This window comes from Pecten maximus, chromosome 5 (genome assembly GCF_902652985.1).
Source record: "Pecten maximus chromosome 5, xPecMax1.1, whole genome shotgun sequence".
Taxonomy (NCBI): Eukaryota; Metazoa; Mollusca; class Bivalvia; order Pectinida; family Pectinidae; genus Pecten; species Pecten maximus.
This window is the reverse complement of record NC_047019.1, coordinates 43,547,102-43,565,986: the sequence shown is the minus strand read 5'-3', so window position 1 is coordinate 43,565,986 and position 18,885 is coordinate 43,547,102. Positions and strand designations below refer to the sequence as shown.

Sequence of the window (18,885 nt, the reverse complement as noted above, 5' to 3'; positions counted from 1 at the left end):
ACTACTGGATCTAATGATGTAGGTGATCGTGTTACTGACAACCACTGGGTCTAATGATGTAGTTGATCATGTAACTGACAACTACTGGATCTAATGATGTAGTTGATCATGTAACTGACAACTACTGGATCTAATGATGTAGCTGATCGTGTTACTGACAACTAATGGATCTAATGATTTAGGTGATCGTGTTACTGACAACCACTGGGTCTAATGATGTAGTTGATCATGTAACTGACAACTACTGGATCTAATGATGTAGTTGATCATGTAACTGACAACTACTGGATCTAATGATGTAGCTGATCGTGTTACTGACAACTAATGGATCTAATGATGTAGCTGATCGTGTTACTGACAACGACTGGGTCTAATGATGTAACTTATCGTGTTACTGAAAACCACTGGATCTAATGATGTAGTTGATCGTGTTACTGACAACCACTGGGTCTAATGATGTAGTTGATCGTGTTACTGACAACTACTGGATCTAATGATGTAGTTGATCGTGTTACTGACAACCAAGAATTATTTTTAGATCGACTTGAAATCATATTACTTCGTCGTTAGCAAATTCTCGGTCTTCTTTTAACCACAAGAGAATGAGAATAGTATAACAAAACAGCCAAACACATTCCTGTCTTCAAGTTCAATTTCTTTTTTACTTATTTAATTTAAATTGTATTTACAAAAGAAAGAAGTCTATCTGTGATCGTTTGTAATTTATTTGTGTATTGATAAAGGAGAAGATTGCCTCGAAAATTTGACAATTTACTTGTGTCTTGATTAAGGGGAAAATTGCCTCGAAAATTTGACAATTTACTTGTCCGTACTGTCGTTATGACAGCATGTCACAATGATCGTTTTCCAGTAATACGCATCCAGCTAACATCAGTTTGATAGGATCTGGTACATATATCAGACCATACCGTCGTCATTACGTACTAGACCCTATATATTTATATATATATATTATATCGTTGACTGATGAATGCTTTTGTTACAGTGATTTCTTGGTATAGCTTTTCATTCATGACGATTAAATAACAAATCCTCCCTTTTTAAATAAATGTTTGTTATTTCCATCGCAAAAGTCATATTATATGCATGTGTGCAACTTTTTGACGGAAAAATTGTCATTGAATTGTTCATATGACAAACAATTTCTCTTATGGTCACCGTTTTGGTATAGCAAAAGACAAGTCCAAGCTAGTTCATCATATTTCAAAAACAAAACGTTTGCCAGATATTTATAAAATTATTTGTGAAAATAAACACATATTTTCCTTCAGATTAAGAAAGAAAATAAAATCCTAAAAATAAAGCACTATTCTAAGATAAACTGTGGTATATGTATTGTGGACGGCTTTTCTGATAACTCAGGATCTCCGCTCTACATCCCCATATTGTCCATCTCCCTGGACATCTGGCAGACAACGCACGATTCGCACCATGCAGTCACACAGATGTCACTCAGGATACTTCCCTAGAAACAGAAGTAAATATAGTTACAAAGTATACTTCTCTAGGAACAGAAGTAAATATAGTTACAAATTATACTTCTCTAGAAACAGTAACAAATATAGTGTCAAAAGATACTTCTCTAGAAACACAACCATATATAGTGACAAAAGATACTTCTCTAGAAACACAACCAAATATAGTGACAAAAGATACTTCTCTATATAGCTAGGAACAGTAATACACAGAATCATTCATGATATCTACCGAGAAAATTTAACGAAGCAATCTTGCACGAATCCCTCCAAGATACTTCCCTAAAAATATTCTTTATCAATAACAATAAAGATACTTATTCATAAATAATTACAAAAGGAAATACTGAAGAATCTATATACTGATATTTATAAATCAAGATCACCCAAGATTCTCCCCTACAAACATTGTTAGATCAAGATCACACAGAATACTCCCTACAAACATTGTGAGATCAAGATCATCCAGAATACTCCCTACAAACATTGTTAGATCAAGATCACCAAGGATACTCCCTACAAACATTGTTAGACCGAGATCATCCAGAATACTCCCCTACAAACAATGTTAGATCAAGATCACCAAGGATACTCCCTACAAACATTGTTAGACCGAGATCATCCAGAATACTCCCTACAAACATTGTTAGACCGAGATCACCAAGGATACTCCCTACAAACATTGTGAGATCAAGATCACCAAGGATACTCCCTACAAACATCGTTAGATCAAGATCACCAAGGATACTCCCTACAAACATTGTTAGATCAAGATCACACAGGATACTCCCTACAAACATTGTTAGATCAAGATCACCAAAGATACTCCCTACAAACATTGTTAGATCAAGATCACACCGAATACTCCATACAAACATTGTTAGATCAAGATCACCAAAGATACTCTCTTGCAAAACTTCACAATTACTCCATAATGAACATAAAGTGATGAAAAATGGAGGTTAACACTTCAGTATAAATATAAAGAGAGCAGAAATGGAGGTTAACACTCCAGTATAAATATATAGAGAAAAGAAATGGAGGTAAACACATCAGTATAAATATATAGAGAAAAGAAATGGAGGTTAACACTCCAGTATAAATATATAGCAAACAGAAATGGAGGTTAACACTTCAGTATAAATATATAGGGAACAGAAATGGAGGTTAACACTTCAGTATAAATATAAAGCAAACGGAAATGGAGGTTAACACTTCAGTATAAATATATAGAGAACAGAAATGGAGGTTAACACTTCAGTATAAATATATAGGGAACAGAAATGGAGGTTAACACTTCAGTATAAATATATAGAGAATAGAAATGGAGGTTAACACTCCAGTATAAATATATAGCAAACGGAAATGGAGGTTAACACTTCAGTATAAATATATAGAGAACAGAAATGGAGGTTAACACTTCAGTATAAATATATAGAGAACAGAAATGGAGATAAACACTCCAGTATAAATATATAGCAAACGGAAATGGAGGTTAACACTTCAGTATAAATATATAGAGAACAGAAATGGAGGTAAACACTCCAGTATAAATATATAGCAAACGGAAATGGAGGTTAACACTCCAGTATAAATATATAGCAAACGGAAATGGAGGTTAACACTTCAGTATAAATATATAGCGAACAGAAATGGAGGTAAACACTTCAGTATAAATATACAGAGAACAGAAAAAGAGGTTAACACTCCAGTATAAATATATAGAGAACAGAAATGGAGGTTAACACTTCAGTATAAATATATAGGGAACAGAAATGGAGGTTAACACTTCAGTATAAATATATAGGGAACAGAAATGGAGGTTAACACTTCAGTATGAATATAAAGCAAACGGAAATGGAGGTTAACACTACAGTATAAATATATAGCGGACAGAAATTGAGGTTAACACTTTAGTATATGTGTACCCGTATTCCACCGAGAGTCCGTAGGCGAGTTCGCATGGCGACGTTTGAGCCAGCGCAGCAAATAGGCAGCAGGCTACACTCGCCAAGTCGGGTGGCATTGTTACACTGCACGCACGGCATGCAGTAAATCGTCGCCAAACCTGAGGGGATATGAGATATACATACAATTCTATTACATTTTAACTAGTGAAATATCGAAAATTATCCATTGTATAACTAGGGGAAAATATCACTTTTTCTGATATTTTTCACTATTGAAAAAATATCACTTTTTCTGATATTTTTCACTATTGAAAAAATATCACTTTTCTGATTTGACTAATCAGAACACTGCTTACATTAGACAATAGGAAAAATTAAGATTTGCATAAAGCTCTTCATCATATTATATGACGTTATAATGCAAGATAGAATACATAACGTCGCGATTTAGCGTTCATTTGGGAGCTGTTGACAGGGGATCTAAATAAATTCCGGGACAGATTGAGCTACCTCGGTAAATTTTGCTACAAAACGTTATAAACAGTATATCACACTCGTGAAATATTTTGGTATTACTGCAGATACTTTTATATATCCTCTATACTGTTAGATATCCTTTACACTATAAAATATCCTCTACACTATAAAATATCCTCTACACTGTTTGATATCCTCTACACTGTTATATATCCTCTATACTGTTAGATATCCTCTACACTATCAAATATCCTCTACACTATAAAATATCCTCTACACTGTTATATATCCTCTATACTGTTAGATATCCTCTACACTATCAAATATCCTCTACACTCTAAAATATCCTGTACACTGTTATATATCCTCTACATCAAAAGATATCCTCTACATTGTTAGATATCCTCTACACTGTTTGATATCCTCTACACTATAAAATATCCTCTACACTATCAAATATCCTCTGCACTCTAAAATATCCTGTACACTGTTATATATCCTCTACACTGTTCTATATCCTCTACACTGTTAGATATCCTCTACACTATTAGATATCCTCTACACTATTAGATATCCTCTACACTGTTATATATCCTCTACACTGTTATATATCCTCTACACTGTTATATATCCTCTACACTGTTATATATCCTCTACACTGTTATATATCCTCTACACTGTTATATATCCTCCACACTGTTATATATCCTCTACACTGTTATATATCCTCTACACTATTAGATATCCTCTACACTGTTATATATCCTCTACACTGTTAGATATCCTCTACACTGTTAGATATCCTCTACACTGTTATATATCCTCTACACTGTTATATATCCTCTACATTGTTAAAGATCCTCTACACTGTTAGATATCATACACACTGTTATATATCCTACACACTGCTAGATATCCTCCACACTGTTAGATATCCTCTACACTGTTATATATCCTCTACACTATTAGATATCATACACACTGTTATATATCCTACACACTGCTAGATATCCTCTACACTGTTAGATATCCTCTACACTGTTATATATCCTCTACAATGTTATATATCCTCTACACTGTTAAATAGCCTCAACACTGTTAGATATCCTCTTCACTGTTCTATATCCTCTACACTGTTCTATATCCTCTACACTGTTATATATCCTCTACACTGTTAGATATCCTCTACACTGTTATATATCCTCTACACTGTTATATATCCTCTACACTGTTATATATCCTCTACACTGTTATATATCCTCTACACTGTTATACATCCTCTACACTGCTAGATATCCTCTACACTGTTATATATCCTCAACACTGTTATATATCGTCTACACTGTTATATATCCTCTACACTGTTATATATCCTCTACAATGTTATATATCCTCTACACTGTTATATATCCTCTACACTGTTATATATCCTCTACACTGTTATATATCCTCTACACTGTTATATATCCTCTACACTGTTATATATCCTCTACACTGTTATATATCCACTACACTATTATATATCCTCTACACTATTCTACATCCTCTACACTATTAGATATCCTCTACACTGTTATATATCCTCTACACTGTTAGATATCCTCTACACTGTTATATATCCTCTTCACTGTTATACATCCTCTACACTGTTAGATATCCTCTACACTGTTCTATATCCTCTACACTGTTATATATCCTCTACACCGTTATATATCCTCTACACTGTTATATATCCTCTACACTGTTATATATCCTCTACACTGTTCTATATCCTCTACACTGTTATATATCCTCAACACTATTAGATATCCTCTACACTGTTCTATATCCTCTACATTGTTAGATATCCTCTACACTGTTATATATCCTCTACAATGTTGTATATCCTCTACACTGTTAAATAGCCTCAACACTGTTAGATATCCTCTTCACTGTTAGATATCCTCTACACTGTTCCATATCCTCTACACTGTTAGATATCCTCTACACTGTTAAAGATCCTCTACACTGTTAGATATCATACACACTGTTATATATCATCTACACTGTTCTATATCCTCTACACTGTTAAAGATCCTCTACACTGTTAGATATCCTCTACACTGTTATATATCCTCTACACTGTTCTATATCCTCTACACTGTTAGATATCCTCTACACTGTTAGATATCCTCTACACTGTTAAAGATCCTCTACACTGTTAGATATCATACACACTGTTATATATCCTACACACTGCTAGATATCCTCCACACTGTTATATATCCTCTACACTGTTAGATATCCTCTACACTGTTAGATATCCTCTACACTGTTATATATCCTCTACACTGTTAGATATCCTCTACACTGTTAGATATCCTCTACACTGTTATATATCCTCTACACTGTTATATATCCTCTACACTGCTAGATATCCTCCACACTGTTATATATCATCTACACTGTTAGATATCCTCTACACTGTTAGATATCCTCTACACTGTTATATATCCTCTACACTGTTAGATATCCTCTACACTGTTAGATATCATATACACTATTGGATACATACACACTGTTAGATATCCTCTATGTATCATCTGATAAGAAAAGAAACATTTTGGCACAACAAAAGTAAGGCTAGGATTACATATTATCATAATTGGTTGTTAACGGTGTTTCATCTCCAACATTATCCTTTTGATCAATTGAAAACAATAATGTAGCACTATAACTAGAAGTAGATTTCATAATGTCGAATGTTAAATAGTATTCCTTATGTTTCTAAGGAAAACATTAAACAACACGAGTCGGTACATCATCAACCACATTACTAGTACATGTACGTCCGATCAGATTAATCAACAAATCAATACTAGTAATACATAAATAAGTCAGATCAGATAAATCAACAAATTAGTACTAGTAATACATAAATAAGTCAGAACTGATAGATTAACAGATAAATACCAGCAATACATGAATAAGTCTGAACTGATAGATTAACAGATAAATACCAGCAATACATGAATAAGTCTGAACTGATAGATTAACAGATAAATACCAATAATACATGAATAAGTCTGAACTGATAGATTAACAGATAAATACCAGCAATACATAAATAAGTCAGAACTGATAGATTAACAGATAAATACCAGCAATACATGAATAAGTCTGAACTGATAGATTAACAGATAAATACCAATAATACATGAATAAGTCTGAACTGATAGATTAACAGATAAATACCAGCAATACATGAATAAGCCAGAAATAACTACAACGTAGTTATACAGTAAAAATAAAATCTGAAGCCATAGGGTCAACGATATTCAAGTGAAAATATGTGTCACGTTTACAACAAGACCACTCAGAAGTTGAACGAATGAATTGAATATACCATGTTTTGTAAAAACTCTCATAAAAGAAATATAATTGTAATTAAGGAGATTTGGAGGGAGCTGTATTTCCACAAACTCTTTATTATTGTACCAATCATAATTTCCTATTGATAACTCGCATTTCTCTCGCTATAAACAAGGAAGAAGAAGAAGAAGAAGAAGAAGAAGAAGAAGAAGAAGAAGAAGAAGAAGAAGAAGAAGAAGAAGAGGTAAAAAAAAAAAAATCTTTTCTCCTTTTTTCATTACATATTATACAGTAATATGAATAAAACAGGCGATAGTTTTGTGAGGATATATCATGGATACTATGTGTTTAAATATAGGTCAGTTTGTGTTTATATCGAGGTGTTAAGATAGTATCTTCCAATAAGGGACGAAGCCTTGTTATATATAACTTACATGAACTGCAGTCGGAGAAGCAGCCGAATAGCCCAGTCGACCAGTCTCTGTGTCCTTGTACCTCGCCGATCCTTTGAGGAATCGCCTGATCGACAGGCTGTTGTATTATCACTGTAGTGACAGACTGTTCCATCATTTGTTGGGTTGTCACGGTTACAGCTTAATCAGACTGCTGGAAAAGAAAATGTGATCTAATCAGTAATATTTCAGGCACATGTATTTCAGATGTGATTTTTACATATACAGTTTATCATATTTGAAAATACAGAATCAAGTCCAACAAAAATGTTCAAAACATTTGATCTCACCATATACATTTATTTTGTTGCTTTCCATTTAAAAGTATCAACATATCATTTCCAGGTGATTATGAATATCACTACCTTTAACGTAAGAGACCAAGGTCCCTGCGATACACATTCAGTTACAAGTCTATGAAAATTTCTTTTTTTTCCTGTTACTTAGTATATCATCATAATTTCTATTTCATTGCATTATATATTCAGTCTATTATTTGGAAGACGGAAAATTAACCGCAAGCTTTGATGACGTCATATACACAAAACGACTAGTTTTGCACAAAAATGGATTGTTTTCGGTGGTCACCTACTACCTTACTTATTCAGTCCTTAAGCGTAAACTTATATGAATCTCTATCTTTAAAGATATGTTCCCACGTAATAAAAGTAAAATCTACACATAAATACACTGTAGTAACTGTTGCACTGTTAAAGAACATAATAACTCCTGTGTGATCAATCAGAACCCAGGTTCTGTAGTTTAGTTGAGTTTACACAAATGCGTTTTAAGTTAGACAATGTTCATTGACCGTTGAACTGTTCTAGTCAAATGTAGTAGTCATTATGTTACACTGACATAACATTTATTATAAGTCCGGAGGAGGAATGTTGCGTATATTCTTAATTATATAATATTTAAATTAACTGATGGTAATCATCATATCCGTAGCTGTACATCCGGACTTTGTTTCTGTCCGTTTCCAGTTGTGTACATTAGTATGTACAGGCGTATGAATACATAAATAAAAGCAGTGCGAGTTGTACAGCCATCTTTGTCAGCATAGTTTTTAAGGCTGTTGTCCTGTCGGACATAACTTTATATCAGATTTGATAGATACCCGCCTTTCATACCTCTACTCGGTTGTCCTGTCGGACATAACAACTTAATATCAGATTTGATAGATACCCGGATTTTATACCTCTACTCGGTTGTCCTATCGGACATAACAACTTAATATCAGATTTGATAGATACCCGCCTTTACTACCCCTACTCGGTTGTCCTGTCGGACATAACAACTTAATATCAGATTTGATAGATACCCGCCTTTCATGCCTCTATTCGCTGATTCCGATTGAGAAAACACTACAAATCTTATATAAAAATACACTTTATAGAGTTCACCTCAATTGAAACTAAACGCGACGATGAAAAGAAAGTTTAGTTCGTAAATGTTTTTAACTTTAAAGATGGTATCTTGATGTCCGATCAATTAAACCCGCGTTCTCCTCGAATTACACAATGCGCGTGTTAGTGTAAACACACAGGGACACTGTGTACATGTACGTGTCTATACTTCAAATGCATTTTAATGTATGCATTCGGGGAACATGTTTGTCAGGTGATCGTTTATTTCCAAACATCATGTTTTTACCGACCTGACATGCTAAGTAGGTGATCTGGTGCGGGTTAATTTACAAATTTGGTATTTACGCAATGCTTACAGTTTAGACAATCCAGACAAAACTTTTTACGGTGAACACAATTTGATCCGAAGAACACGGGAATCCATCTTTAAGATAATCAAATTGTACTGGAAGAATGATTTAGATGAGTTCCGTAATAATAATCAGGTAGAATGTCTACAATGTCTAAATGTTCCTAAAGCTTTAATTTATGCTTCCTTCTGTCTGGAGATGTTAGGCTAATACATGTGGCCTTCCTCGCTTCGCCACGTTTGTGTTTCTGTTTTCGGCGCATGCGCAATCAATATTTCATTCAAGATGAAGGCGGAGTGAAATTGAATTTCTTCGGGACGCAATTATTACTTTATTTTTTTTTTAATTTGAAAGATAAATAAGAAGGTAAAACTTTACGAGGGTGGTAGTAATGTAAAGTTTGTAACTTTTATTGCTGAAGAAAGATACATACGAGTCTATTTGTGTTTTTAATTGATAAAAAATACTATCTGTCGGAGGTGTATCACCTTTAAGTTACGGATAAGAATCTACAATTTCAATTTTTCTCTGTAAAGAATAAATCTACAATTTTTTGTATTATTATCATTTAAATTTTTTTTCATTATTATTATTATTATTCTAGTTTATAAGACATATTTTAGGTTTATCTATATCATATTTTGATTTCCATACTTTACAGTATTCATACAATACACGCAATGCTTTCTGTGAACCGATGGAATTATAAACAACAATGGAATCGGAACACATGAGGAAATGACAAAGATGAGTTTTTGTTAGAGCGGCAAGTGTGTAACGTACACACGTACGTTGTATAACCTTCGATCTGTTGTCATCTTTACTGAAAACTGTAAGCATATGATGCGATTGAATCAATGGTTAAGATTTCTTTTGTGATATGTATTGATTGCTGATTCACTATTTATAGTTCACCAGCATAAACCTGTTGTTTATAAACAATAACAACACCGATATTGAGATTAAATGATGTATTAACAAAAGACAAGATATCAACATCATACAACAATAATACTCTTACTCTACAATACACAGGTAAAACATATAGTTATATATCTAAACACTATAATGAAAACAAACAAATTGCTTTTAGGGCTGTCTTGGCTGCTGCATATGCTAACACAATTACCCGCATGAAATTCCTACAAGGAGTAAGGCCTTATCCAGTAACAGGAAAGAGCCGTCCTAGTATAGGGAAACAGGGCAGGTATATAGAATTTAGCTGGTACGTTTGTACGAGATAATATAGAATAGAAAGAGCAGGTTGTTGCGAGGCGAAATCCTGAGTCCTATTGGAGAACCAGGCGAAGGTCCTGTACAACAAAGACTGCTATCATACGTAGTTGGGTTACAATGACAGGCGAGTCCTGAGCCCTACTGAAGAGTCAGGCGAAATGGTCCTGTACAATATGTTAACTGTGTATGACGTTACATGAAATCATAATAAAATGAATGAAACCCCGATGACAATAAATCACATTTGTATCAATCCAGCGAAAAGGGGCCGAAGGGAGTAATTCTAAGAAAGATTTTCGGTTCGTGGGCGGCAACATCCAGAGGAACGTGATTTTTCGCAACTGATAATATTGAAATGTTTATTTAGTTTTTATTTTCTGTTTGCATTAAAACTTCGGTATTTACATTTTGTAGTTAGGATAGGAACAGGCAATATATATAGTTGCCCCAGCTGAATCTAAAAAGGAAGTCCATAATATTTGTTTTCTTCTGTATGTAAATATCTCCCAGAATGCACTGCGATAAAGGTCAAGTGTATTTAAAGTACATGTAGATTATAATGTTGGTCTCTTTCATAGGTAGAGATATTCAAAACTTCTTGGCCTCGTTACGACAATAGTTGACGTTATAAAATTATTTTTTTCTATTCTTAGGTCTTAAATAGGCATATGTATATGGACTAAATATCATTTATTGTCAAAATAATAACAATCTATTACACTCTGTCGGAGGTGTAGCATCTTTAAATTGCTGTTTCACTATACTGGAAACTCTCTGTTAGACGAACAAGAATTTGTGGACGAAGCCAAAGTAACGTTGTAGTGAGAACTATATAACACAATCAGTTAACAGAGATGGTGTAGTGAGAACTATATAACACAACCAGATAACAGAGATCGTGTAGTGATAACTATATAACACAACCAGATAACAGAGATCGTGTAGTGATAACTATATAACACAACCAGATAACAGAGATCGTGTAGTGATAACTATATAACACAACCAGATAACAGAGATGGTGTAGTGATAACTATATAACACAACCAGATAACAGAGATGGTGTAGTGATAACTATATAACACAACCAGATAACAGAGATCGTGTAGTGATAACTATATAACACAACCAGATAACAGAGATGGTGTAGTGATAACTATATAACACAACCAGATAACAGAGATGGTGTAGTGATAACTATATAACACAACCAGATAACATATATCATGTAGTGATAACTATATAACACAACCAGATAACAGAGATGGTGTAGTGATAACTATATAACACAACCAGATAACAGAGATGGTGTAGTGATAACTATATAACACAACCAGATAACACAGATCGTGTAGTGATAACTATATAACACAACCAGATAACAAAGATCGTGTAGTGATACTATATAACACAATCAGATAACAGAGATAATGTAGTGATAACTATATAACACAACCAGATAACAGAGATCGTGTAGTGATAACTATATAACACAACCAGATAACAGAGATGGTGTAGTGATAACTATATAACACAACCAGATAACAGAGATCGTGTAGTGATAACTATATAACACAACCAGATAACAGAGATCGTGTAGTGATAACTATATAACACAACCAGATAACAGAGATGGTGTAGTGATAACTATATAACACAACCAGATAACAAAGATCGTGTAGTGATAACTATATAACACAACCAGATAACAGAGATGGTGTAGTGATAACTACATAACACAATCAGATAACAGAGATCGTGTAGTGATAACTATATAACACAACCAGATAACAGAGATCGTGTAGTGATAACTATATAACACAACCAGATAACAGAGATCGTGTAGTGATAACTATATAACACAACCAGATAACAGAGATGGCGTAGTGATAACTATATAACACAAACAGATAACAGAGATGGTGTAGTGATAACTATATAACACAACCAGATAACAGAGATGGTGTAGTGATAACTATATAACACAATCAGATAACAGAGATAATGTAGTGATAACTACATTATGTATATAACACAATCAGATAACAGAGATCGTGTTTTGATAACTATATAACACAACCAGATAACAGAGATGGTGTAGTGATAACTATATAACACAACCAGATAACAGAGATGGTGTAGTGATAACTATATAACACAACCAGATAACAGAGATCGTGTAATGTGTTCGTTAGTCAATCTCCCTTTGGAAACCTGGTCGTTGGGTAGGAAATCCGCGTGATGAAAGCATTTTTACAATGTGCAATGAGGATGGGATAGACGACGAATATTTATTTAAATGTAAAAATGAACGTTTTTGTCAGGTCAGAGAAACATTTATGCCAAGATATTATTACATAAATACTAACGAAATCAAAGCAAAATCTGCCATATGTAATCGCGAAAGCATATTTCTTGTAAAATTGTAAACATTTTTTGAAAAACAATAGCGGTAATATATTCATAATAATTAATTTTTCTTTGTTTTCATGGTAAATACTCAAATGTGATTGGTCGAAAAAAAAAATGTCATTCTTCTATGAAATTCCGAGAATGGCGCGAAAAATGTGACGTCACAATACGACCATTGACGTTGCGTATTGATTTGAGAAAAAGAATCCCAAATAAAACCCGTAAAATTGTACATAAAACATGTTTTGAATTAGAAAAAGACAATTAACTGAAACTAATTATAAGCATTGAGGTTGACTTTTTAAAATTTTCATCGGGGTATGAAAAGATTTATTTTTGCAAACTTTGTAAGAATCCGGTACAGTTTGCAAAAAAAAAATCTTTTCATACCCCGATTAAAATTTTAAAAAATCAACCTCAATGCTTAAATATATCAATTATTTATTATAAAGCCAGAGTTTTCCAGACAAGCATATCGCAATGCCGTTTACCTGCAAAGCTCTTTAAATAGATTATATTACAGAACTCCCCAATTTTTAAAGTACTTTGCTGTTTGGAGCGACATGGAAATACACAATGACTCATATGTGGTTACAGTGTGTGTAAAATCCAGGGACCTTTGGTAACGACAGGTAACGGCAGGTAAACATGTTTTGTTATAACACAGGTAGTCTCCGTTGGTCGAGTGAAGTTTTAAAATACACTCTTGCCAATTTCTGAAAAGAACCATTGTTCACAAGAAGCACGGCACCTGTATGGAGACCAGTTTTTTGGTGCTGGTGGAATTGCATTCGAGGTCCTTTGTATCTACTTCAGTGTGTATAAGTGCACAATAAAGTTTAGGTATTGCTATGGGTGATATATGCCTCTATTCGAAGAAATCACTTGAAGTAAGTGAATTGAACTTTGGCGTTGGTATGCTGGCGGTATGGCTTAATCAAATAAATGTTACCAATTGTTATATCACGATCACTCGTTGTTAAGGAACATAATCCATAACTTCTTTACCTACTGATGTACCGAGTTCAAATTCTCGAAACGTATCATATAAAGTCTGTGAGTCGAATCACTACGTGACAAAATAAAGTTCGTAATGAAGAAAAGTTTATTATCCATTTTAGATGAACGAATAATGTCTATTGTAATATATTTGTAAATTATGTAATTTTACAAAATGAAATATTCGAATGACAATCATTGTGATTGTGTTTTTTAGTTTATTGAAAACTTGTTTAAATGACTACGCGCAAATATTCAAAGATGACACATGCATGCTATAATTGCTTATAGTGATGTCAAATGTTGACCCCAACACACCAAAGACACCATGCATTTCAACAAATATTCCTGAAACCGAGTTGGAGTGCTAAACAATGAGTGTACATATTTCACGTGTGTCATCGTGTTTACATAAAAATCTTCACAATAAATGTAAGTGGAATGATAAGAGAAGATTTATTTGCTTTGTTCTGTTGGCGACAATATTCGAATGAAGCGACACTGACTTACCACCGTACCAGGGAGGGGGAAACTCGAGGCTTATTGGGCATTCAAACGACTACGGTTCGGGACAATGGCTGGACCATTTTGCCGTACATTTGTGATTCGTAGTCTACAGGAAATGTAAGTTCACATAAACTCAAGGTGTTATTGCAGAACAAGGCCGTAAATGTTTACGTCTCCTCTATTCTCAATTATGGTTGCGAAACATGGGGTTTCCATGTTGCAGACAAAGTAGAAAAGGTTCATGTTGATTTTTTGAGAAAGATCCTTGTTGTTAAGACAAGTACGCCTTCCTTCATGATATATTCGGAATTAAGACGTTTGCCGTTGCATATCGTCAGGAAATGTCGAATACTAAAATATTGGCTGAAATTGATCAAATGTGAGAATATTGTTCTTAAGTCGGTTTATGAAGAGATGGAGGACTGCAACCACAGAAATTGTAATTGGCGTTGCCAAGTTAAAAAATTATTATTGTCTTCTGGTTTCGGTAGTGTCTGGTTAACTCATTATGTTGATAATGAAAAGGTATTTTTATATTGCTTTAAGCAGAGTTTGATTGATGCTTTTATTCAAGCAAGAAATGAATTTATTGAAAGATCTTCTAAATGTTATCTGTATAAATATATTGTTGACACCTTCACACTGCAATTCTATCTAACAAAATCTATTCCTGATCCGTATCGTAAACTTATTTCGAAATTAAGACTTTCATCGCATAAGCTTTATATAGAAGAAGGCCGGTATCGTAATATTCCGAGGTCAAATAGGTTATGTCGTTATTGCAACCAGAACCAAGTAGAGGACGAATTCCATTTCATCCTTATTTGTCCAATATATGTTGATATTCGAAAAAGATTCATTAAAAAATATTATTGGAATCGCCCGTCTTCTTTTAAACTTGTCCAATTGCTTTCTGTTCACAATAAAAAAGAGTTATGTAATCTTGGAAAATATTTACAATCAAGCTGGTTACTACGGTCGAGATTCCAACCTTTAGTATAGATCAATATCGTATTGTACGTGTTTATCTCCAGCTATACCTATTTTTGTTCATACCCTAACTATTCATCTAAATTATGTACACTTTGTATTTAGTGTTGAATTAACGATGTTAGTTACTTATCTCTATTTATATCTATTTATATATATTGTTTGTTCATCATCTAATTATTCTCACATAGTATATATTTGCATTTGAAAAATCCTAGATACTTATATTAGTTATACCTATTGTTTGGTAACTACTATCTATCTACTCTTACAAACTGTATTATTTACTTTTTATTAATGACTTAACGTACTCGTCTCCAGTTATGTTTATTGTTTTGTCCACCCCCTGACTACTCTGACAAAATGTGCTTTTGTTGTTAAAATCAATGTTTGCAGATGTTTTTCACCAGTTACGCCTACTGTTTTGTTCATGCTCTATAACAATTAGTTACGTATTGTATATATGTGCATGTTGATGCTTCTATGTTATACTTATGAGCCGTAAGGCTTCAAGTTGAATAAACTATACTATACTATACTATACAGGATATCGACAGTCACGGGTAGACAGTTTTGGTCAATCATTCGTCATGTCCAATGCGACATCTCACTTCCGTGCTTATAACACCAACATCAAATTCTATTGCATACGAATCAAACCCAAGATTATTCGATCTTTCATCGACGACACCCCTGTCACCCAGTTATGTTAGCGTTCACAGCCGTCAAATCCAGAAAATGTGGCCATGTTGATGTTTCTGATTGACAGACAGCAAAAAGATTTTTCGATCGACAGATGATACCAACAAAAACCAGAAGCGATGGCAAAAGTAGTCCGTGGTTAAAGACCAAAGGTTAGCCAATCAGATTTGTTGGGGGTTAGAAACGACAACTGGCAGGCTTTGAAAGTGGTTACACACTGTGGTGTGTCTGATTGTTGTTGTTTTTTAAAATATCAACTTCTAAAAATAAGGAGCAGACGGCGTTTGTAATTATATAGTAATTTTGGCCATTATCATATATATATATATATATGATAATGGCCAAAATTACTGTATCAATTACAACGGTGACTGTAGATCTTGTCTTGTCTTGTCGAAAATAGATAATTCCCCAACTTCATGATATAGGACAGAGGACTGTTTGCCAAGGACGAGACACCTGGCCCTCTAACCCTTGGTTTTCTTCCGAGAAATTAGCTATCTAACCCGAGATGTTACATAGTACCGATTATTAGATAAAAAAAAGAAAAGTTATCACCATATTGTAACCCTGGTAAAATATTAGCCGCAATATACCGCTCGGCTAGAGAGATCTTCTCCTTAGATTGATCGGTTGAGCGTAAGACTAGTAAGTCAAATTTAATTAATCCTGCGCTCTGTTACAATATGAATACAGTTTGATCTCACATTTAAAGGGATATTCCTTCGTTTGAATAAAGTTTAGGTTGTCAAAATTAAACTTACTGGAAAAACGTATTTTTTCCATGTAGTAAAAGTTATAATCTTTACATTAATAAGGCAGTCTTTCTCTCAAGATAAACCAAAGGAGTTCGAGTATTAAGTTCTGAAAATGTTTGATACGACCCGAAATATCACTGATTATCGCAAAGACATACAATATTTGTATACGATACGCATTTGTCTGGTACATTTCGGAGTTAATTCCATTACATGTAGGCACAGATACTCATATAATCATCGTTCGGACATAGGTTTCATCAATAGAAATTATGCATGTTTCTGATGTCCAAACAAAGGACCAACAAAAAGACAATAAATCATTATATACAATATATGTTGTCTCACTTGTAAATCAGTATATACAATATATGTTGATGCTCACCTCTAAATCTTCTCTGGTGAAATTTCGTTCACAGCTTTAACCACGAATGGCAACACTGATGTCTTCCACGAATCACTTCAAACCAGAATATATATGAATGTTTACCGTTACCAAGAGTAACCGACATGCGTGGTATACGTCTAAAGTAAACATTTTTTTTTTTTTTTTAGGATTTTAATGTGTTCGTATATATTTCTTCCTGGAAGGTCCGATTACCTGTATAATCGAGTGTATGAGTATCTATGTACCTCGTCGGGACTAACCGGCAGCCGACAATTAACACTGGCAGAAAATTCGATATTACAACTTTTTCTGTAATGTTCAAGCACTTTACATTCGTACTTGTTCCACCATGCACACAACAAAATTAAACTTAACCTGCTTAGTTTACGGCTTTCAAAAGGCTTACGTTGTTATCATTAGCAACAATTTTCGACATGTAATTTTCGTTATACCAATTTCACATTTATTGTGAAGTTACACAATAGACCAATACACAGGCAAGCAATGAGTATATAAAATATATGTTGACGTCTCACTTTTAAATCAGTATAAACAATATATGTTGATGTCTCACCTGTAAATCACTATATACAATATATGTTGACGTCTCACCTATAAATCAGTATATTCAATATATGTTGATGTTTTACCTGTAAATCAGTATATACAATATAGGTTGACGTCTCACCTGTAAATCAGTATAAACAATACATGTTGATGTTTCACCTGTAAATCAGTATATACCATATATGCTAATGTTTTTTTTACCTTTAAATTAGTATATACAATTAACAAGCTGATTTTGAGCCGATGCATCTTATTTTATTGATAATTCATATGCAGCTTAATATATCACTTCATATTGAAATAAGTTTTTACGTCATATCCCTCAAACATTACGTCACTACTTGTACACAATTACTTTGTTAGTTCCATTCGACCTTGAAGTAACTTATCGTATGCATTTAAGCTGATAGTATATAATTCACATGTCATTTGGACAGATGGATACATTGTTTAATAGTAGTGTTTAAATTTTGCGCGCTTGAATAGCAAGTAACTTTCACAGGTATGTTATGCATGTGCGAAGCAGAGTAAAACATGTGAGAAAGGCGGACATTATGGGTGCAGACCGTATAGATGATTGCTAAGCGCAAATAACTGCTTGCGGTAAGTTTAAACTTGTATAACTTATATATTATAATATTTATAACTAATACATTCAGACACATTTGGTACGAACTATCAAAATTTGTATAAATTTGTATTTTACCTCGCTGGAAAGAATGCGTACACAGCACTGCGAGCGCACATGCAGTGTATACATGCGTGTGTATGTTATACCTGTCTATGTGATCTTTGTTTCACTAGTCCGTGTGACTGGTGTGTGACCGTTGTTTCACTAGTTTGTGTGACTGGTGATATATCTGTCTGTGTGACCTTTGTTTCACTAGTCTGTGTGACTGGTGATATACCTATCTGTGTGA

The 18,885-nt window shown here is 33.7% G+C and overlaps 1 protein-coding gene across 1 annotated transcript; it reads right to left on the bottom strand.

Moving 5' to 3' along the window:
* Nucleotides 1–638: 638 nt before the first annotated feature.
* On the bottom strand, nucleotides 639–17,474 carry LOC117328115 (placenta-specific gene 8 protein-like). Its single transcript, XM_033885490.1, has 4 exons — nucleotides 17,396–17,474; nucleotides 7,669–7,840; nucleotides 3,425–3,564; nucleotides 639–1,486 (listed from the first exon to the last, which is right to left on the bottom strand). The coding sequence occupies exons 2-4, from the start codon at nucleotides 7,802–7,804 to the stop codon at nucleotides 1,394–1,396; spliced, it is 369 nt and encodes a 122-aa protein (XP_033741381.1). The 5' UTR covers nucleotides 7,805–7,840; nucleotides 17,396–17,474; the 3' UTR covers nucleotides 639–1,393.
* Nucleotides 17,475–18,885: the final 1,411 nt, after the last annotated feature.

What these genes read in the sequence shown, in the direction of transcription:
- LOC117328115 (XM_033885490.1), bottom strand. Translation starts at nt 7,804, where the DNA reads ATGATGGAACAGTCTGTCACTACAGTGATAATACAACAGCCTGTCGAT. An exon ending in CTTCTCCGACTGCAGTTCAT is followed by an intron (nt 3,565 to 7,668) that starts GTAAGTTATATA and finishes ATATCCCCTCAG; the next exon opens with GTTTGGCGACGATTTACTGC. An exon ending in GGACTCTCGGTGGAATACGG is followed by an intron (nt 1,487 to 3,424) that starts GTACACATATAC and finishes TTCTGTTTCTAG; the next exon opens with GGAAGTATCCTGAGTGACAT.